The sequence below is a fragment of the Mastigoproctus giganteus genome, chromosome 1 (assembly GCF_048544385.1).
Source record: "Mastigoproctus giganteus isolate SK-2022 chromosome 1, ASM4854438v1, whole genome shotgun sequence".
NCBI lineage: Eukaryota > Metazoa > Arthropoda > Arachnida > Uropygi > Thelyphonidae > Mastigoproctus > Mastigoproctus giganteus.
In genome coordinates this window covers 254,338,707-254,361,335 of record NC_143575.1, presented here as the reverse complement: position 1 = coordinate 254,361,335, position 22,629 = coordinate 254,338,707, and the positions used below count along the sequence as shown (strand labels likewise).

The 22,629-nt window shown below is 37.7% G+C and overlaps 1 protein-coding gene across 1 annotated transcript in view; it reads right to left on the bottom strand.

The window, feature by feature from the left end:
• Nucleotides 1–22,629, bottom strand: part of LOC150091794 (phospholipid-transporting ATPase IF-like) — a 438,958-nt gene that overhangs the window by 287,248 nt on the left and 129,081 nt on the right. The window contains exons 9-10 of the mRNA XM_090369752.1: nt 12,786–12,921; nt 8,771–8,852 (exon numbers count right to left, since the gene is read on the bottom strand). Of these exons, the coding sequence (XP_090225878.1) occupies nt 8,771–8,852; nt 12,786–12,921 (218 nt within the window). The remainder of the gene's footprint in view (nt 1–8,770; nt 8,853–12,785; nt 12,922–22,629) is intronic.

Here is a 22,629-nt window from a genome sequence, read left to right as displayed (position 1 = left end):
GCACTCGTCTGATATCCATGGTTGCATTCGACGTCGGGCAGGTGGACATAGGGGCTTGGCACATTCCAGGATGGCATCAGAGATCTGCTTTTCTTCTTCATTTATATCCTCGGGCACAGCCAGCATCTCGAAGCGGTTGGATAGGGCGATCTGATATGCCTGTTTGTTGGCAGCATTCATTAGCTGCCAAGTGGTTGTTGAGAGTGTTCGAGCATAGAATTTTGCGAAAAGTCTTTGGGCCGGTACAAGACGTTGATGGATCCTGGAGGATCAGAATGAACCATGAACTTGACAACTTATTCAGGGTGCAGACATTGTCAGTTTTCTGAAGGGCCAGAGACTTGCCTGTTGAGACATGCTATGAGAATGGATGACAGCAGAACAACTAAGAGGATAATGGAATGGAAACATATTGGTAGGAGGGCAAGGGGAAGACCGCGGAAAAGATGGATGGATGATGTAGAAGAGGATTTAAAGACCATGAGAATAAGAAGTAATAAGAAGTTGGAGAAGTTTGGCTTCTGGGAGGGCTTACTGGTGGAACATCGTTGAGAAGGCTGAGACCTACCCTGGGTTATGTTGTTGTTGTTATTGTTATTTGATTTTTAGGAGCATCAGCAACTAAGGCCATATTGCTCCGGGGATATGCGGTGGTCATTCCCTGACCTTTCCGCATACTCTGTATTTGGTGGCTCACGGGCTCGAACTCCGGTCTAATCAAGAAGCATGCACTGCTATGCACTGCTGCTCCTGCCCACCTGGCTATGGAGGCGCCTACCCTGGGTAATAACGCCAGAAGGATAAGAGTAGTTTTTGGAGCACCACCCCATATATGGAAACAACAATTTTCCACATGATTTACACTTAGTTAACAACTGATTAGAAACCTGTCTACATACATAAAAGTTAATGTCAAAAGTGAAAGAGAATGCATAGTTTTTAAAATTATATATGGAGGAAGCAATATTTGTGATAAGTTTATTCAAAGTTCTTGTTGGTCTTGAAGATGAACATGGAAGGAGCAGATTTTTTTTGAAAAAATTAGAAAGGGCTGGGTTAGGACTGAAATTAACTAAGACATATTTAAGGAACTGGTATTAAACACTTGACAATTTGTAGCAGTTCGTGTAGAGCAGGGTTTCTAAAATTAAAAGGTTTTTGGGCACCATCATCAGAAAAACTATGATAATATGAAAAGAATAAAAGGGAGAATTTTGAGTAACTCTAGAATTAATTCAGAAGTTAGAAAACACTCACTCACTTGAATAATGCTTGAAATGGTTGAAAACTGAATCTTTCATAATAAAAAATAAAAAAGTATAGCAAACATCAGAGGCAGCAAAAAGCATATTCCTCTACATCATGCTTGAAATATAAAAAATAAATTAGAATGATGATTAAAAAAATAAAAATAATGCCAGCAGCATGGCAAGACAGAAGAGCGAAAATAGTCAAAATTAAACATAACGATCAAACCAACAGGGAGGGAAGAGAAAGGTAACAAGAGTAAAAATATTGCAGCAGAAACTCTCCAAAATAATTTAGAAAATCTAAATATAAAGATAATAAAATAATAATCAATTAAATTTTGAATGCCAATTAAATAGAAATTTAACGATGCCACCTCTGACGGGCGCCACATCCAAATTTATGTGAAATATCACCAGCAGAGATGTAAACCAATTCACAATAAAATAAAACAAAAATAAACCAAAATAGACTGACCATTATGCTCCATCTCAACAGAAGATCACAAGCCAATAATTGGTCAGGGAATCGCTGCATTTCAGTCACTAGACAAATCGCTGCAAAGATGAGTCATTCAAAAGATAAGCCCGCCACCCAATCCCCAGATCGAACCGCCAATGCAGAGGACTTGAATAGTGGCAGTCCTGATGCAGCAAAAATTAAAAATAGGACAAATACAAGCAGCACTCCAATGCAAAGCCACACCACCGACAAAAAGTAATCTTACTTTTTGTCGTTTATATAGGCGAATAATGAAATATGGATGGCAGCAAGGGTGCAGCATTAGCAAATCCGCCCACTACTGGTCATGTGACATACTTATACATATATTTGAGTAATGTTTGAAACAGGTGAAAACTGAATCTTTCATAATAAAAAAATAAAAAGTCCTCTGCACTGGCGGTTCGATCTGGGGATCGGGTGGTGGACTGATCTTTCGATTGACTCACCTTTGAGGAAATTTGTCTAGCAATCAAAATGCAGCGAGTCTCTGACCATTATTGGTCTTGTGGTCCTCTGTTGAGATCGGGCATAATGGTCAGTCTATTTTTGGTTTATTTTATTGTAGTTGGTTTACATCTCTGCTGGTGATATTTCACATAAATTTGGACTTGGTGCCAGTCAGAGGGGGTGCCATTAAATCTCTATTTAATTGGCATTCAAAATTTAATTGATTATTATTTTATTATCTTTGTATTTAGATTTTTTAAATTATTTTGGAGAGTTTCTGCTGCAATATTTTTACTCTTGTTACTCTTCTCTTCCTTCCCTGTTGGTTTGATCGCTGTGTTTAATTTTGACTATTTTCGCTCTCCTGTCTTGCCATGCTGGCATTATTTTTATTTTTTTAATCATCATTCTAATTTATATATATATATATATATATATATATATATGTAGAGAGAGAGAGAGAGAGAGAGAGAGAGAGAGAGGCCATCTATGACTATATGGTGAGAGGCAAACCTGTTTATCTACTTACAAAATTTGAAAAGCAAAGACCATAAGATGGAGAGGTCCTCAGGTCTTTATACTAAACATGACTAAAAGGCTTAGAAATTCCCAGTACAGCTGCTCGAGTTTCCCCAAAACTCTCCATGAAATCTGTGCACAGAATGGTTACATAATGGCCATGCTAATGTATTCAATTTGCACTGATGGAATCCAAAATCCAAATTAGCAATCATTAATCAGATGGAAGGAATTTCCATTATTTTAGAATGGGTTGGGGTAAACATAACAGAACAATAACTTGAAGGGAAGAATTTATTGCACTTTTTAAAAATTGGCTAAATTTTACAAATTGTCAAATTTACAAACAAAAAGGAGAACATCAGTGGAATAAGCAAATGCCAAAAGAAATAAAGTGGTTGTAAAAACTAGTTACATCAAATGCAGCAATATTTTTAAAATGCACATTATATTTAAAATATGCATAAATCCTTTCTCACCCAAACCACACAATGTGGGTAATTAAGAAATAGTGCAGCATTTTCTTGCAACTAGTGTTCTTACCAAATTCATTTAATTTCTTTAATTCAATGTAATTAGCTCTTAATATCAATTTATTCTCTTTATGACTTGACAATTTCATAATTATTACTAATTAAAAATAGCGCACCATTTTTTTCACAACTAATATTTTCATCCATTTCATATCTCATTGAGTGGGATGTGTAAAATTTTTAAATTATGTGAAATGACAATATTAAATGGTATTTAACTCTTGACCAGAAGTTTTAAAGAACAAATACAGCAATACCTCACACAGTGTGGCTTCAATCAGTATGGGATTCACTATAGTGCAGTTTATAATCAGCGATTGCAATTGATTATCAATTAATTTCGTTGTCTACCTCATTACTATTTGTATTTTTTTTTTTTCCAACTAATCATGCATAATTATTTCTAATATAAAAAAATCCTTATATTCCCACGTATCATTATTTTTCCCACTGACTCATGTGATCACCTGTTTAGTGCTGATTCAGTCAGTGCGGTAGTTTTTTCCAACGCATTAACCACACTGTGCGAAGTATTCCTGTAGGGAAATTACGCTTGGAAGATAGTTCATAATTTTTCTAATCTGTTTATTTCATAAAATCAAGGCAGCAGCAAGTGTGATTTTTTATTTTATTTTATTATTTTTTGTTTTGTTAGTTGTTGGCGCATCGGCTTCTGTGGCCGTAATGCACCTCCCAAAGTTTTTGCATTTTACTCCAATCCAAGCCTGCAACCTTTGAGTTGCAAAGCAGGCACTTTACCTACCTGGCTAGCCCGGTGGGTCAAGTTGGATGTGATTAGTATGGTAGGAGCAAATTTAACAATGCAAGAGTCATTCTGTGTGACACTATTATTTATAATGGGTTTTACTACTTCTCACACATTTGAAAAGATCTGGCTTTGAATCCTGTCAAGAGATGGGAGAATTCTTACTGATCTTCTTCAATTGAAGCTGTAATTAGCTGATGTCAAGTAATGAGTGCAGGACTTTCACAGAGTTAGTCTACTTTTTCAGAACAGTTACAGGAAAAGTAAGAGCTTAAATCAGTTTTATCTTTAAATAAAGATGCAACAGAACCATCTGGATGTATCAGGTTTGCAACTATCAATGGGCAGAGATGTGAAGGCTCAACTACCATTTGGATAAGAGGCAAGTTTCCTGCCTTTTTTGACTTAAAAATCAAGTGCAAATTAAATAATAACTTGTTTACATAGTAGTGGCAGAAAAAGATGGAAAATTTGATTTAAACAAAATGTAACATGCTTTATCCTTATCCTGAATAGCCTTAAAACATTTTTAAGAAAACTATAATTTTGATAAAGGATGAGGGTTCAGAAATGAAAATAAAGGTTTTTCATCCCTACAAGAATAATTTCAAGACATGATCAAAGCAAGTACTAAGGTCAGGAGAGGTTTACACCTAGGAAAGGAGAAACAGAAATCACGAAAATTCCACTTGGCATTGTTATAATGCCAAATGACTGAGAATAGCTGTAGTGCAGAGGTTCAATGGAAAAGAGATCATTACTAAGTTGTGATCTGAGGAACCCAGAGAACAGCTAATATTAACTGGATAGTTTGTTGTTGGTGAGGAAGAGCTTAAGAGCATTAACTACAGGAGTTAACAGGAGAGATTGCTTCTACAGGGATGGGATACACTTAAATAGAAAGGGTGCAAGAATATTTGCTGATGCTATTAAGGCAGTGTTACGTGGGTCAGAAAACTGCTAGCTTGTGGGGATACAAGGACTAATAGATTAACAGTAGCCGCAGGCAGAGGTGAAGGTGATTCTTGCACAACTTCTATTAGAATAAGTGGAGACCTGAAGCGAGGGGTGTTGGGGGTTTCAGGGACGGATGGCAGTCATTGTGAAATGGGTGGGTATATGGGATGTGTCAGGGTAACGAGGAATAGGAGCACATATGCTTGCATGTATAATAATGCTAGAAGTATAGTAAATAAATTTGATGAATTTAAAGAGTTGGTCAAGACATCAAAGGCAGATATTGTTGAGATAGCAGAGACGTGGTGTCACACAGATATAAGGAATGCAGAACTGGAATTTGGGTAGTACAATGTGTACAGAAAGGCTAGACAGGATAGAAAGGAAGGAGGTGTTATGCTGCTAATTAAGAAAAACATAAAATCAAAAGAAGTGCACCCAGTTGATATAGATGAACAGTTCACTGTTGAGTCAGTTTGGTGTGACATAAGCACTGCGAAAGCAAAAATAAGAGTAGGAGTGTGTTATAGGCCTAATGACTAGAATGAGTACAATGAACAATTGTAGAGAAATAGAGTGGGCTAGTAAATTAGAGTGTCTTATAATGGGGGATTTTGACTTCCCAGATATTGACTGGAACTTGTGGGTTGGTCACTCACACACTAGTCTGACTTTTGTGGATTTATTGGATGATTGTTTTCTGCAGCAGCATGTCCGAGAGGCAACCAGAGAGAGTAATATTGTTGATCTAGTTATCAGCAGTGATCATTCGTGTATTAAGAATTTGCAGATAAAGGATCCACTAGGTGGCAGTGATCACAGTGTACTGATGTGGGATTTACTTAAGGATTTAATTACCATCAGGAGTAAAGGAAAGGGTTTTTGCTTCCGTAAAGGTGAGTACAGTGGTCTCAGAAAGTTTTTAAATTCTGTACAGTGGGATCAACTGACGATGTTACCAACAGTAAATTCTAAGTGGGAAGCATTCAAGGAATTAATAGTGGATGCTACTAGAAATTTCATACCTATTAAGAAATATTGTTCAAGGTTTAGACCTAAATGGTTATCTAATGAACTAACGAGACTCGTAACAGAGAAGAAAAATGCATGGGATGCATATAAATTATCAAGCGACTCAGAAGCCTATGGCAGATATAAGCTAGTCTGTAATCAGGTAACAAAGGAGGTTAGGCAGGCGAAGGCAGATGACGAGAAATCTTTGGCAAAAGATACTAAGAAAAACAGCAAGGATTTTTTTACTTCTATAAACTCTAAAAGGAAGGGGATGAATCTGATTGGTCCACTTGACATTGATGGTTCGACTGTTGATGATCCTGCTCAGAGAGCAAACAAACTGAATGAGTATTTTGCATCTACATTCACACATGAGGAATTATTAAGGTTTGAAAATGTCAGAAGGTTATCAAATTGATGCCTTTCTTTTCGATATATTCTGTGGCATCTGTGTACATATGACACATGAGTTTATTATCTAAGTACAAACATAATAACTGAGAGCAAAGTGGAGGAGAAATTGTTGAAGTTAAACATAAGAAAAGCAACTGGGGTGGGTGGGATCTATCCAGTTATATTAAAGGAGGTGGCAAAGGAACTAAGCAAACCCTTAGCCATAATTATGAGAGCATCCTTGAACTCAGGGGAGGTTCCCACAGACTGGAGATGTGCAAATGTATCCCCAATTCACAAAGGGCGATCAAAGGGTGACAAGTAATTACAGACCAGTTAGTTTAACTTCTGTTCTGGGTAAAATAATGGAGTCACTGGTTAAAGATGCATTGCAGGATCATCTAGACAAGACTGCAGCAATAATTCAGACACAGCATGGGTTTGTTAACGGAAAGTCTTGTCTGACAAATTTGATTGGTTATTATGATGTGGTTACAAAGGAACTGGATGCAAAAAATAATTTTGATATCATATATTTGGATGTCAGGAAAGCTTTTGATACTGTTGTGCATGGAAGACTATTGTACAAATTGGAGCAGAATGGTATTAAGGGTAAGTTGCTACAATGGATAAAAGGATGGTTAAGTGGGAGAAGACAGAGGGTGGTAATCAATGGGTGCTGCTCTTCGTGGACTAATGTTATTAGTGGAGTCCCACAGGGTTTGGTGTTGGGTCCACTGTTGTTTTGTATATTTATCAATGATATTGATGAAGGTATATTGGGCTTAATGTCAAAGTTTGCAAATGATACAAAGGTTGGCAGGGTTGATAATGACAGTAATGGCAGTGTGCTATCGCAACAGGATCTAGATAATTTGGGCAGATTGGCAAAGAAGTGGCAACTGAAGTTTAACCTTGACAAATGCAAAGTACTGCATATGGGTACAATGGAGTATTGTCAATGATATACAGGAATTTTTCCAGCAGGGATAAGGAGGTGATTATTCCATTGTATAAGGCAATGGTCAGGCCACACCTAGAGTACTGTATACAGGTCTGGAGGCCTCATTTCAAGAAGGATGTAGAGCTGCTGGAACGAGTACAGAGAAGGGCAACAAGATTAGTGAATGGAACAAAGGGGTGCTCTTACGAAGAAAGGCTTAAGTTTTGCAAATTACAGTGTCTGGAGACTAGGCACCAGCGAGGTGATCTGATAGAGGTGTATAAAGCCTTGAATGGTTTAAGCATGCTCAATGCTGATGGGATTCTTCCTCTAGCTCAGAAAAATCACCTGAGAGGGCATAAATTCAAATTGAGGAAAGACAGATGTAGGATAGACGTGCGGAAATTTGCCTTTAGCCAGCGGGTGGTTGGTTGGTGGAACAGACTGCCATCCCTTGTGGTGGAGGTTGATAGCCTAAATAAGTTTAAGGCTCAGCTGGACAGGTATTTTGAACGAACAGAGGGGTGAAGTGGAAGTGGGTTTTTTTTTTTTTTTTTTTGGCTGATGCTGCATAAGCTTACTTTCTTGCATCAAATGCCTCTACTAATGCTAATGCTAATACTAATGCTAAGTAACCCCAGAGAAACGTACCAACTGTGTGGTACTACACTTAAGGTGGTAGAAAATGAAAAAGACCTGGGAGTAATTGTGCAGTCAGATATGAAGTTTTCTGAGCAATGCAGACAGGCTGCCAGGGCAGGTCATGGGGTTTTGTCAATGATATATAGGAATTTTGCTATCAGGGAAAAGGAGGTGATTGTCCCTCTGTATAAGGCAATGGTCAGGCCACGCCTTGAGTACTGTGTACAGGTCTGGAGGCCTCATTTTAGGAAGGATGTAGATTTGCTTGAGCATGTACAGAGATGGGCAACAAGATTGGTGAGGGAAATGAAGGGATCCTCTTACCAAGAGAGGCTTAAGTTCTGCAAACTGCAGTGGATGGAGACTAGGCACCTGCGCGGTGATCTGATTGAGATGTATAAGACCTTGAATGGGTTGAGCACGCTGAATTCTGATGGGATCCTTCCACTTGTTCAGATTATGAACCTAAGGGGGCATAAATTCAAATTAAGAAAGGACAGATGTAGAATAGATGTGCGGAAATTTGCCTTTAACCAGCAATTAACCAGGTGGTTAATTGCTGGAACAAACTTCCATCTGTCGTTGTGGAAGTTCATAGGTTGAATAAATTTAAGGAGGAACTGGACAGGCATTTCGAGGGAATGGTGTGATTTTTTTTTTTTTTTGGCTGATGCTGCATAAGCTCATACTCTTGCTTTTTTGCATCACATGCCGCTACTACTACTACGTTTATAACTATATCCTACACTCATGTGGTCACAAAAAAGATTAATTATAAACCTGATCAACAATCAAACTACTTACCTAGAGTAACATAAAGTGATATAGGAATAATATAATTGAAGATCACTACAAATGAAAGAAAATCCTGTATCACACTTTTGCCCTGAAACAAGAAAAAAACTCAATAAAAATTAATATCAAAGTAAGCAAATCTTGTATAAGACTAAGAAATTATAAGACAAAAGCTACTGTAAATGTTTACAGGGACATAAAGATACAACGGTTTTGATGCCTTTCTTTTTGATGTATTCTGTGGCATCTGTGTACATATGACACAGAAGTTTATTATCTAAGTACAAACATATTCAATATGTGATTCATGTGCATCTAAGACAATTCACACACATCACTGGAAGCTCACCATAACTGTAGAGCCACTGTGTCATCAGAGATGCTTCTAACAGTAGCTACAACCACACCTTTCAATTGTTTAATGGTATGTAAATTATACTTGTAGACAATATGATTCAGGAACTGGTGAATATGGTGACTAAGACTAGCCAATTCAACATTGTCCAAGATATCAATTAGAGATAACTTATCATTAAAATGTTCCTTCAGGAAATGAACTGCATTCTTCATATGTTCTATTTTTCCATCTAGGAAAAACATTACATTTTTCCACCTAGGAAAAATGTTCCGTGTTCTCTCCTATGCCTTGAAAAGTTGGAACAAAGTTGTCTCGAAGGAAGTGTTTTGCATTAACTGTGTTGTCTAGGAAGACCAATGATTCCAGCTAATGAAGTTGTGTATCACACCATGCATTTTTTCAGGATGCAAAGGCATCTCCATTATTGCATGGCAATTCTTGTTGCCAATGCATGGATATTCTACTTACTGAGGTAGATAAGGTGGAAGTGCATTTCATCAGTGAACTATACGTGATGAATAACTGTTGTGTTGTTTATAAAATACTGTCAGTATAAAAAATGAATCAAAATGGATCAGAACCAGAATATTCAAATTTATTTGCTAAACTTGAAGTTATTGATCTTTCCACACCTTTTCTGCAACAAAATCTTACTTTACATTCATGCTGCATTGTAATAAAACTGGCAGTCTGATAAAACCTTTTTGCAAAAAACTAAACTTGTTGCTAAGTCCTGTACTCCACCTTGTTTACAAAAATTTCCTGCTATGGTGCATCAGGAAGCAGTGAAAACTTCTGTGTCTTAGGTGTTCAATGACTACATACAAGTTAGTGCAAATGCATCATATTAGTACACAGCTGAACTCTAAATTAGCAAATTTTTGCAAAGGCAGCATCATTTAACTTATATCTCATATTGTGAATACCTTCACAAGTTGGCATGATATTGCAGTACTTCGAATAAGTAACACTTCACCAAAGGAGAAGGCTGTTCTCAGCTGATACCACCACCCAGACGGCACCGTTTCAGGGCCATTTTGTATTTGTGTGGGATAATAACTCGACTATGCAGTTGTCCCTATTAGACTTAGAAAGGCAAAAAGGTAGAGGGAAAGTAATAGTAGGGGTGGAAGAGGAAAAGAAACGGTGTAGAAGAATGAAAGGGACAGTAACTCCTTTAACTCAAACTCCTCGAATAGGCAACGCTTCCCCGGTGGAGAAGGCTGTTGTTACCTATTCTTGGAAACTCCGGTCATCATCAGGCTCCCCCCTGGTGTCGTTTCAGGGCCATTTGGCCCTTCTTCGGTGGGTGGGTTTAGGTACCTAAGTGATGTAATGATGGCAAAACAGTTATGAAGTATAACTCTACAATACAAGAGATGCCTGATGGTGTATAAGATGAATTAAGACTAGGATGCATTAAGGGCTTATGCCTCAGGCTAGAGTTTAGCTGAATTAAACTATATACAAGTTAGTGTAAATGCATCATATTAGTATACAGCTAAACTCTAAATTAGCAAATTTTTGCAAAGGCAGCATCATTTAAGGTTTTATCTCATATTGTGAATACCTTCACAATGAGTTGTCATGATATTGCACTACTTTGAATAAGTAACACTTCAAAGGAGAAGACTCTTCTTACCTATTCTCAGCAGATACCACCACCCAGACGGCACTGTTTCAGGGCTATTTGGCCCTTCTTCAGTGGGTGGGTAGGTACCCAAGTGATGTAACAATGGCCAAACATTAGGAAGTATAACTCCACAATATGAGAGATGCCTGATGGTGTACACAGCTAAACTCTAAATTAGCAAAGTTAGAGTTTGCTCTAAATTAGCATGATGCCACCTTTGTTAAAATTTTCTAATTTATAGAGTTTAGCTGTGTACTAATATGATGCATTTGCACTAACTTGTACATAGTCTAATTCTGTTTCAGCCTGAGGCATAAGCCCTTAATGCATCTTAGTATTCAATGACACCAAACTCACCAATGCAAGCCCAATATATCAAAAATAGAGGCATTCAAAACTGTTGTACTTCTCCTTGATGACCCTGTACTTTACTATATATAAACATAATTTATGAAATTCTATGTAGGAATAAATGGAACCAACTTTTTGTATCTTTTTTTTTGTGGTGAACAATTGGAGGCATCATGTTTCAAGCTGGTAGATTAAAACAACAATAATGTTTCCTCTATCAGGGTACCTATTGTTCTCCCACTTTGTAAATTCTAAAGGATGATATTTATTATTTGATTGACTGCCACTTTACAATAAGTGAGTAGATAAAAATAACGAAACGTTGCTAGTCAGGATATCAAAGGACCTCCCTCCCATGTACTTCAATTTTTGAACAAAGACGATAGATTGAAATAGAAATGTCTACATCGGAACATCCTAGAATTCTGCTGACTTTTGATAAAATTCTTTCTGGATCAAATTGAAAGAGAAAATGATCTCATAAACCTGCTTTCCTTTTAACTCAGCAGTAGCTGTGCTGTCCATCATAACAACAGTTTGCGACACCTGCCCAACTTTTTTCATTTCTGGAAAAAAGTTTTTGGGTTTTTTGTATTCTGTTTGGAATATACCAATGATTGACCTTTTAATAATGGATTGAAACACTTAAACATAATTTTTCATTTTTTAATGAAAAATTTGAAAATTTAAAAATTATTAAATTGCATTTTTATTTTCGGTTAAACAAAACTTTCTATTTTCAAATTTATTACACTTGCATTTCAATTACCATTTAGAGAAGCTCCTGATCCATGTCAATCACCTTCAGTGAACTTCCAAGGAGCACCTGTATATTACTAATACAGCTCCCACTATTAATACTATGGTTATTCCCACTTCAATATGCCTCTGAGATGTTGGTATCAGCTGCTACAACAAAATTAAGCCACTATTTTTGGCAGAATACTGGCTTTAAGATGCATCATTGATAAATAAGTGCTTCCATAGCAATGGGGGAAATACAGAGATGGCAAATTCTATCCATATTCAGCAACTGTCGTTTAGTACTTCCAGTACTAAATGAGAGTAGCCATCTAATGGTTATAGTAAAAATGGTTAATGGCCAAATCTCATCAGCAGCATTCTGGGACCTATGTTGTTGTTGGAGGGTTCTGTGACCAACAACGAAGAAAATGAAACGTATGTACTCCAGCCTTTGCTCAGTCAATGGATACAAAGCTCAAGAAGTTTTTCAAGGATAAAGCATACAGATAATGCATCTTAGCTTTGATCCCTCTCTCAGACACTGGATAAAAATTATCTATTCAACTTTTGTTGTCAATATTATGCCCATTTCTATGTACTGCACAAGCACATGGTTTGTGCTATTTTAGACAGCAGCAGCAGTGTATCATTTAATGATTGAATGGCAGGCAACAGTGCTTCTTAGGCTACTGTTCTGAACTGGTTTCTGTGAACACTCTACACAGTATGCAACTGCTATATCCTGTTTCTAAGCTCTCTTAATATCTCTGTTACTAAATATCTTTTCTGATTGTATTAACTATTTTCTTCAATCATAATCACTAATCTCACTAAAAACCCTTATTTAATTCATTTTTTATTCTCAACAAGTTATACTAATTTTTTAAACATGGCACATTCTATACAAAGAATACATATAACAAAATGGAAATACTCACCAAATTTGTTTCAGGAGGCGGTAAATACCATGTTATCTCTCCATACTTGGCTTCGTATGAATGCATCAATGCTGTTCCGATTACGGATTCCAAAACAAGAATAAGCACGAATGCTATAAGAAATTTATTCATTGATCTAGGATGAAAAAGTAATGAAATAATTCATGATATTAAAAAAAAATTAAGCAAAATGCTTCACAGTAATGCAAATATATGTTCAGCTAATTAAGAAAACTAAAAGAAATGAAACTAAACTCATTGAGAAATGGGCTAATATGGTACAAATATAGGGTATAAATGGTATATAGATATTTCAACGAGGTTTTGATCTAGGATGAAAAATGAAACAATTCATGGTATTAAAAAAAAAAAAAAAAAAAAAAATAAGCAAAATGCTTCACAGTAATGCAAATATATGTTCAGATAATTAAGAAAACTATAAGAAATGAAACTAATCTCAGTGAGAAATGGGCTATGGTACAAACATATGGTATATATATATATATATATACATATATATATATCTTATAAATGTATGTTGTATAAATCGTACTTAGATATTTGAATGAGGTTAGAGGGAGATTTTTGTGGGAGATTTTTAAGCTCCAGCAAATGGATGTTTTAGATAAATTTTTGTCATTTTATTGACTTATATTTGTCATAATAATTTATTTTCTAGAAGTAGCTTTATAGTCCTAGTCATGCTCCTTAATTTATTTTGAATTTTGATAAAGATTTTTAAGGTTACTACTTAGTATCCATATAACCTTGTACTGTTCGAAACTTGCTGCCATTGTTGTAGTATATATCAGATTGATACTGAATAGTGTAACATATATCTCGAACTTGATAGCTTAAGGTATAAAGTAAAACTAGATAGTGTAATACGCACTACTGCATTAGGAATATGTTAGCTTAGCATAGTATTGTCAATTAATCAATTAAATTTATTAATCTTATTAATTTTAATTGTTAATTAAATTGTATTTAAATGGAAATCATGCCCCAGACTAGAGCAGCAAAGCAACAAGCAAAAAAGCAGCTCAGGGAAGAACTGAATGGGGCAATGCTACAATGAATCACAGTCCAAAAAATGTGCAAAATGTGAAATGTTTGCAGACCATTTGAAAAAGGACAAGATCGAGCTAAGGAAGGTATCTAGGTGCAGAGTGTCAAGAAATTAGTTGCCAAATCAGCATTCTGATGGGTGTCTATGAGAGTTTGAAGAATCAGGTAAAAAAAAAAAAAAAAAAATGTAAACTGCAGCCATCATCAACTCACTGCAGGATGGAAGCCACCTCAACAACTCATGCTGAGGGAAATGAACCATAATCTGCCATGCTGGCCCAGTGTGGGTTGGCAGATCAACCGTTTGAACTGCAGTCTACTCAAAGAGCGTGTGCGACTGAACTCCCACTCTGACCACTCGGCCACAGAGGCCTCTCAAAGTTAAATTGGGGGACCCATCAAACTCTCAGCTGCCGAATTCAATGCCAGAGCTCACTCTTGTGCATCAGCAAACAGAGTGACAACCTTCAAGGCAAAAAGCACTGGTCCCACAGGAGCTAGCTATTGTTGGAGACTCTATAGTCAGGGAGATGGGTAATATATTGAAAAAAAAAAAGATAGTGGAATTTTTTTTTTTTTTTTTGTGAAAACACCAAACATGAGAGGTATTAGGACCTATAGTACTTAGTACCATGCTTGGGTTGGAGGTTGAGAAGATGAAAGAAGATATTTGTTGACATTAGCCTTGAACTTCTGTAGACTAATTTTCAGGAAATAGGTATGAAGGAAGGTGGAGCCAGTAAATGAGGAATATGAAAAGTTGGTTCTCTGAGTTTGAAGTTGGCTGGCAGCGGCACGTGTTCGGACTGATTTGAAAGAGAGTAGAAATTATAGAAGACAATTCAGAAGAACACTGCCCATGGAAGTATCTGTAAAAAAGGCATGCAGCAGAAACAGTACATCTATGAGACAGCGAGTGGAGAGACTCTGTTAGAGAGGAGTCATTAATTAACCTAACTGCCCTCTTATGAATGGAATCTAGAAGCCAGAGAGAGAGGTTTTGGGGGCACCGCCCCAGATATGGAATCAATATTCCATGGTAGGGGGTACCTCCATAGCTAGGTGGGCAGGAGCCGCAGCGTGTAGCACACTGCTTCTTGATTTGACAGGGGTTCTAGCCCGTGACCACCAAATACGGAGGATGCGGAAAGGTCAGGGAATGATCAACGCATATCTCCAGAGCAATATGGCCTTAGTGGCTAATGCTCCTAAAAACCAAATAACAACAACAACCATGGTAGGGGGGATTTGAGATTTGTAGAGAGTGAACAGTTGTTTAGAAGAAAAATAACGTCAAGAACAAAAGAGAAACCCAAGTTTTTTAGATGCAGAGGAAGCAATATTTGTAATGTGCTTGTGCCAAGAGAAATTAGAAGTCAGGATAATCCCCAAAAGAGATATCATTTTCCTTAGAAATCGGAGTGCCACCAAAGATAAACATAGGTGCAGAAGAATCCTTTTTTTTTGCAAGATATAAGACAAGACTGAGTTTTTGAAGAACTGAAATCAACTGTTGTCTTTGCCCCACTGGAGAATTACCTGGAGATTGGCATTTAAGGAATTGGTAGCGGATATTTGAGAAGTTCAAGCTGATTGAGCAGGGCAAGGTTTCTCAAAATAGAAAGTCGAATGCAATGTGTGCTATCATTGGAAAAACTAGGGATACGATTTCCAGTAAATGGAAAAAGGTCATTAATATACAAGAGGAAAAGAGTGGGGGAAAGAACTGAACCATGGGGGACGCCAGCATTAGTGGAGCAGACAGAGTCATCTACCATCATCCTCAGTGAGTGATCAGAGAGAAAACTGGATAACCAATTACAAAAAACAGTTGGCAGACCATAAGATGGAAGCTTGTTTAGAAGACCTTAATGCCAAATACGATCAAAAGCCTTTGAGATGTCAAGAGCAATTGCTTGTGTTTCACCGAACTTTTCCATTGAATGTGTCCACAAATGGGTAACATAAGCCTGAATATCACCAATGGATCGACACTGACGGAATCCATACTGGCAATCATTGATCAGACGCAAGGTTTCTAGATAGTTTAAGAGTTGGTGGTTAATTGACTTCTTCATTACTTTAGAAAGAGTAGAAGTAATTGGAATGGGACGATAACTGGATGGGAGGAATTTGTCACCCTTTTTAAGAACTGGCTGGATATCAGCAAATTTACAAGCGGAAGGAAAAACATCTTTGGAATAAGAAAGTGAAAAAAGGCAGCAAAAAAACAGTATTAAGTTCGGGAGCACAGGTTTTGAGAACAAGTGGAGAAATACCATCGGGACCAGGAGCTTTCTTAGCATCAAGATTCATCAAAATACTTCTGGCATCCTTTTGACTGAAGACCACGAGGCATTAAATACAATGTTTTATCAAGATCATTAATACACGAGTTGGAAGAAAAATGGGATGCTAGCAGGTCAGGTTTATCCTTAGCTAAAGTGACAACAGAATCATCTAGTTTTGACAGAGGTGGGAGGAGAGATGGGCAAAAGTTGTGGCCAATAGCTTTGGCAAGAGACCAGAATGTCCGGCTATCATTAGGGCAAGAAGCAACTTTTCTACTCTTAGCCCATTCAAAATATAATTTGGATTGATTAATAACTGCTTTACAATTGTTGTGAGCTTTGGTGTAGGCAAAAAATTAAACTGAAGAAGCTGAAACACAAGCCAATTACAATATGCAACATTCTTCTTTTGAACAGCCCTAGCACATTTATTGGAAAACCAAGGTATAGAGAAAGGACGAGATTTTAAAGTGGAATAAAGGATTCCATTCTTAGAAGAATAATTTCACTGACATAATCTGAGCACACATTGACATCAAAAGTTTTGAAACAGTAATCCGACCAAGGGAAAGAAGAAAAGAAATCTCGCACGCAGGTCATCCCATTTTGCATTCTTGTAATGCCAAACAAGACAAGGTTGGGAATAGCAATGAGATAAAGGCTCCATTGGAGAAGAGACAATCACCAAGTTGTAATCTGAGGTGCCTAAAGGACCACTCACTTTAAACGTGTACTTAGAAGGGTTGTTTGTGAGAAAAAGATCAAGCGTGTTGGCTGTATGGTTAAGATTGTCCAGTATTCTTGTAAGTAAATGAACAATCTGTGAAGTTCATTAGTAATTGCAAAAGCCACAGCATCTCGACCAGCTGGGTTGGTGTGACTAGAAAACAGAAGGCAGCTGGAGTTGTGAACATTAAAATCACAAAGGAAAATTACCTCACTGTTAGGAAAGTTGGGGGGGAAATTTCTATCAGCTTGGCCCGCACTTGTAGGTAGAAGGAATTTGTTTTGTAGAGACGGGATACACTTAAATAAAGGTGGTGCAAACGTTTTTGCCAGTATTACTGAGGATACCTTAAAGGCTCAATGAAACGGCTTGTTAGGGGGGGGGGGGGATGTGGGTAATAGTGACATGCTTTTATCTGATAATATTGGTCAAAGTAACTCTTGCACGTACTTCAAGAGTTCTTATATGTTACCCCAACTGGACATATTATCTGGATGTTCTGGGGGCAGAAACATTTCAATTGAGCGGGTAGCTAATGCCAGGGAAGAGAGCCTAAAAAACTTCAAGGGTTGTGTTAGGGTTATTAAATATACAAGAACAGCAATTAATTAATTGTTTATATAGTAATGTTAGAAGTGTCATCAATAAAATGAGCAAATTCGAACTGCTGGTAATGCGGATATAATAGGGCTTACGGAAATGTATTGCCACCCGGAAATAGGGGATGATGAGTTTCAGTAATGCTTGTATAATCTATTTAGGAAGGATAGGGTAGATAGAAGGAGTGGTGGGTAATGCTTCTTATCAGAAGCAGCCTGAGTGCGACGATAGCTTTCCCAGATTCAGACGCTTCACGTGCTAGTATAGAATCTGTATGGTTTGTTGTTTTGGTTTTTAGAAGCATTAGCAACTAAGGCCATATTGCTCCGGAATATGCGGTGGTCATTCCTTGACCTTTCCGCATCCTCCATATTTGGTGGTGACGGGCTCGAACCCCGGTCTAATCAAGAAGCGTGTGGTACGCACTGCTGCTCCTTCCCACCTGGCTACGGAGACGCCGAATCTGTATGGTGCGAGATAGTTGGAAACAAAGGTATAATGCGAGTAGGAGTAATCTACGGACCAGGTGATTGTGAAGATTATGACGAAAGGCTCTACATGCAAATGGAATGGGCAAGTAAGCGTCAATGTCTTATTATGGGTGATTTCGATTTGCCTCTAACTGACTGGAGTAAATGGGAAGGAAACTCGACATGGGGAACAAAATTTTTAAATCAACTAGATGACTGTTATTTGTATCATCAGGGAAACTACTAGAGAAAAGAATATCCTAGACCTCATCATCACCCATGAATCAGATAACATAACAGGGCTGACAGTAGAGAAACCAGTAGCATCAAGTATCACGGAGTTCCATGGTGGATGATGAAGAGAGAGAGGTAGCAGTAGTAAAAGGCAAAGGAATGGGTTTAAATTTCAGAAAAGGAAATTACGATGTCTTAAGGTACAAAATGGCCTCTATTAACTGGGTAGATATCGCATAGAGAACGAATATAATTGAACTGTGGTATGCTTTTAAAACATTAATCACACATGCCTTGAATGCGTATTTACCATTAAAAAATACTCCACGAGGAGGGTTCCAAGTTGGATGAATAGTGAAGTTGCCACATTACTTGAGCAGAAAAAGGTGACATGGAAAGGTTACAGAGCAATAAAAAGTACTGAAGCCTATAACAGCTACAAGGTGATCTGTAATAGAGCCACAGAAAATGTTCGACAGGCAAAGGCAGTTTATGAGAAATCACTAGCAAACAGAGCAAAGAGGGAGGATAAGGAATTCTTCACATATATAAATGCTAAGAAGAGCAGGACAAACCAGATTGGACATTTACATAAAGGAAAGGGGACAGTATTAAATACACCAGCTGCCATTGAAGATGAACTCAATAGTTATTTTACATCGATATTTACAGATGAAAAACCTTTCGTGGTAATGGGAAATCGTGGGAGCGAAGTTGAAAAATATGAAATTAATAATATTGAAATTTCGCAAGACTATGTAATGAAAAAACGTGAGCCTACAGGCCAGTAAGACTCCTGGAGTTGATGGAATATACCCTATAATCTTAAGGGAGGCAGCAAGTGAGTGCATTGAACCATTGAGGCTAATTATGCAAGCATCACTAGACTCTGGGGAGATTCCATTGGATTGCAAAAGTGTCAATGTATCTCCCATACATAAGGGTGGTTCTAAGAGTGAAGTGGGAAATTATCAACCTGTCAGTCTGATTTCAGTGGTAGGGAAAATCATGGAGGCAATGATCAAGGGTGGAATTCAGGATCATTTGGATAGAACTGAAATTCTCAAGGATACTTAGCATCCTTGAGAATTTAGCATGGTTTTGTGTAGTGTTTAACAAAATCTGGTTCGATATTTTGAAAGGATCACTGATTAGCTGGTTTTAGGGAATAATTTCGACATTGTTTATTTAGATTTCAGCAAAGCTTTCGACTCAGTCTGACATGAGCAGTTGCTTTATAAGCTGGAACAGGTTGGAATCACTGGGAAAATTCTAAGATGGATAGCAGGATGGCTTCAGGGCAGGAGGCAGAGGGTTGTGATAAATGGCTATTCCTCAGATTGGGTTGACGTAAGAAGTGGGGTTCCTGAAGGATCAGTATTAGGACCACTGCTGTTTTTAATTTTCATAAACGACATCATTGAAGGGATAGAAGCGTGATGTCTAAATTTGCAGATGATGTTAAAATTGGTAGAGTAGTTAATGATCACTGTCAAGCTGAGCTTCTTCAGACAGACCTAGATAGACTTCAGGAATGGTCAAAAAAATGGTAGCTATGCTTTAATCCAACAAAGTGTAAGGTATTACATCTGGTAAACAGTAATCCCAAAATAACTTATTCACTTAGTGGAGTTCAACTGAACCCAGTACTGGAGGAAATGGACTTTGGTGTTACGATACAGTCAGACATGAAATTCTCTGAGCATTGTAAACAGGTTGCAAGGAAGGCCCATGGTGTCCTTTCGATGATCTGTTGAACTTTTGCAAGTAGAGAAAGGGACTCGATAATCCCATTATAAAAGGCTTTTGTTAGACAACACTTGGAATACTGTGTTCAAGTATGGAGACCGCACCTAAAGAAAGACATCGAGCTTCTTGAAAGGGTGCAAAGACAGGTAACTCGCCTTGTGAGATCGGCAAAAGGGCATCCTTATGAAGAAAGACTGAATATGTGGGTTGCAGAGTTTGTAAACTTGACACCTTAGAGGAGATTTGATTGAGGTGTTTAAGGCTCTGAGAGGTATCAGTAAAATGAATAAGGACGAAATTTTCAAGACTATAAATGATGCTAGAACTAGGGGACATAAATTCAAGTTCCCTTGGGGGAGATGTTTAGATTGTACTGCAGGAAGTTTTATTTTAGCCAGCGAGTTATAAATTACTGGAATAAGTTGCATACATGAGTGACAGAGGCTGACAGTTTGGGGAAATTCAAAAGTTATCTGGATAGTACTTTCGGGTGAGGGAAACATAGGATGATAGGTTTAATTTAATTTTCTTTGATTAATTATTAGTTCTTTTTTTTTTTTTTTTTATCATTGTTTTATTTGGTTTTTTTTTTTTTTTTGGCTGGTACAGCATAAGCCATAGACTTTCTTGCACCATGTGGCCATTACTTATACCAAGTCAAAGAGCTCCAAGTGATTAGCGGAGTTGGGAGAACGGTAGACACAACAGATGAATTTGACACAATAAGGTAGAGAGATTTTATACCAGAGAAGATCGAAGAGAGGAGATTTCAAATTACCAAGTTTCTGACAGGGAATATCAGAACGGACATATGCACAAGTACCACCTTTGAGGCGAAAGGAATCATACAGTGAATAATTTGGGCATCTGAGATGAGCAGTAGTTGAATCAACCGATAACTGAGATTCTGTCAGAAAAAGTAAATGGGTTTTGGGAGACTGAAAGTGGAAATGGACATCGTCGAGATTAGAGTTAGACCACGTCTAATTAGAATTAGACCTAATTCTAATTAGACCACGAAATTAACTGGGAAGTGTTTTGGAGGTTTAGACCGTTTTGCAGATAAGCTTACTCTATTAGTTTCACAATTCGTGGTGTATTCAATAGTAAGAAAAAGTGGGGGCAGGGACATGTTGTATGAAGTAATGAAATTTTTAGATATGGCATACACATGGTAAGAATATGCCCACCCAGATCCTTGACATAACGTGGCCTCGACAATGCCCCTGCATACACACTACTCACACTCCATCCAGTCACTTATCTGGCAGAGTAAAGGTAGCAAGATTATACACTAGCTGATCCGGAAGCCTCCTAAAGAGTTACCAATAGATTTGGTCCAGTGTACTAAGTAGCGGCCGGCCTGCTAACACTGTTTTAAGGAACAGCAGGGTATATCTGCCAGAGGAAACATTGATGACATTGTAGAGCAGATATCATCATTTAAGGGCAAATGGGTGATATTGTTGTACACATTGGTACTAATGACATTAAGAGCAGGAGATCTGCAGATTTGCTTAATAAGTACAGGTTAATGTTGAAAAAAAGTTGTGAGTTAGGGTTAACTGTAATTCTGTGATTCTGCTCAGATACGATAGGAGAGAGTATATGATGAGAGCCTTGTCAATCAATTCAGAAGTGGAGAGGTTTTTCAAGGCTCATGGGGTAGAATTTTTCCAGCATGGCCTGTGCTTGTTAACAGGAGAAACTGCTTATACAGAGGGCAGGATACTTTTAAATAGAAAGGGCGCAAGAATATTTGCTGATGCTACCAAAAGAATGTTAGGTGGGTTGGAAAACTGCTAGCTTGGGGGGATTCACAGACTAACAGATTAACTAGAGCCACAGACAGAGGTGAAAGTGATTCTTGCACTGCTTCTATTGGAATGCGCAGCAGCCTGGAAAGCAAGGTGCTGGGGATTTCAAGGACTGCTGGGAATCATCATGGAACAAGTAAATACTTCAGCTATGTTAGGGTAACTAAGAGTAAGAACAGGTTTTTTTAAAATTTTTTTTATGTGAACCCCATACACGAGAGGTATTAAAACCTATAGTACTTAGTACCGTGCTTGGGTAAAGTGCATGGGTTGAAGAAGAAGTATGGGGAGAGGGGGATGCTGGAAACTTTGCTCTAGAGACTAAATATGGGTTTCACCACTTCAAGCTTCCAATAAGCAAAGTGGTGATATTTCACCGGTTGATGAAAGTCATCTACCACCTGTACTTGCATGTACACCAATTCTAGGAGTATTGTGAATAAATTTGATGAATTTTAGTTGCTCATCAAGACATCAGAGGCAGATATTGTTGGGATACCAGAGACGTGGAGTCACACAGGTATAAGGAATGCACAATTGGAATTTGTGGAGTACAATGTGTACAGAAAGAATACACAAGATAGGAAGGGAGGAGGGATTATGCTGTTAGTTAAAAAAAAACACAAAATCTAAGACAAGGTATCCAGTTGACATTAGTGCATAGTCCAATGTTGAGTCAGTTTGGTGTAAAATAAGCACTGGAAAAACAAAAATGAGGGTAGCAGCGTGTTATAGGCCTAATGAATCTGATGAGTACAGCGAACAACTATACAGGGAAACAAAGTGGGCCAGTATATCAGAATGTCTTATAATGAATGATTTTAACTTTCCAAATATTGACTGGAACTTGTGTGTTGGTCACTTGCACACTAGAATGATTATGTGGCT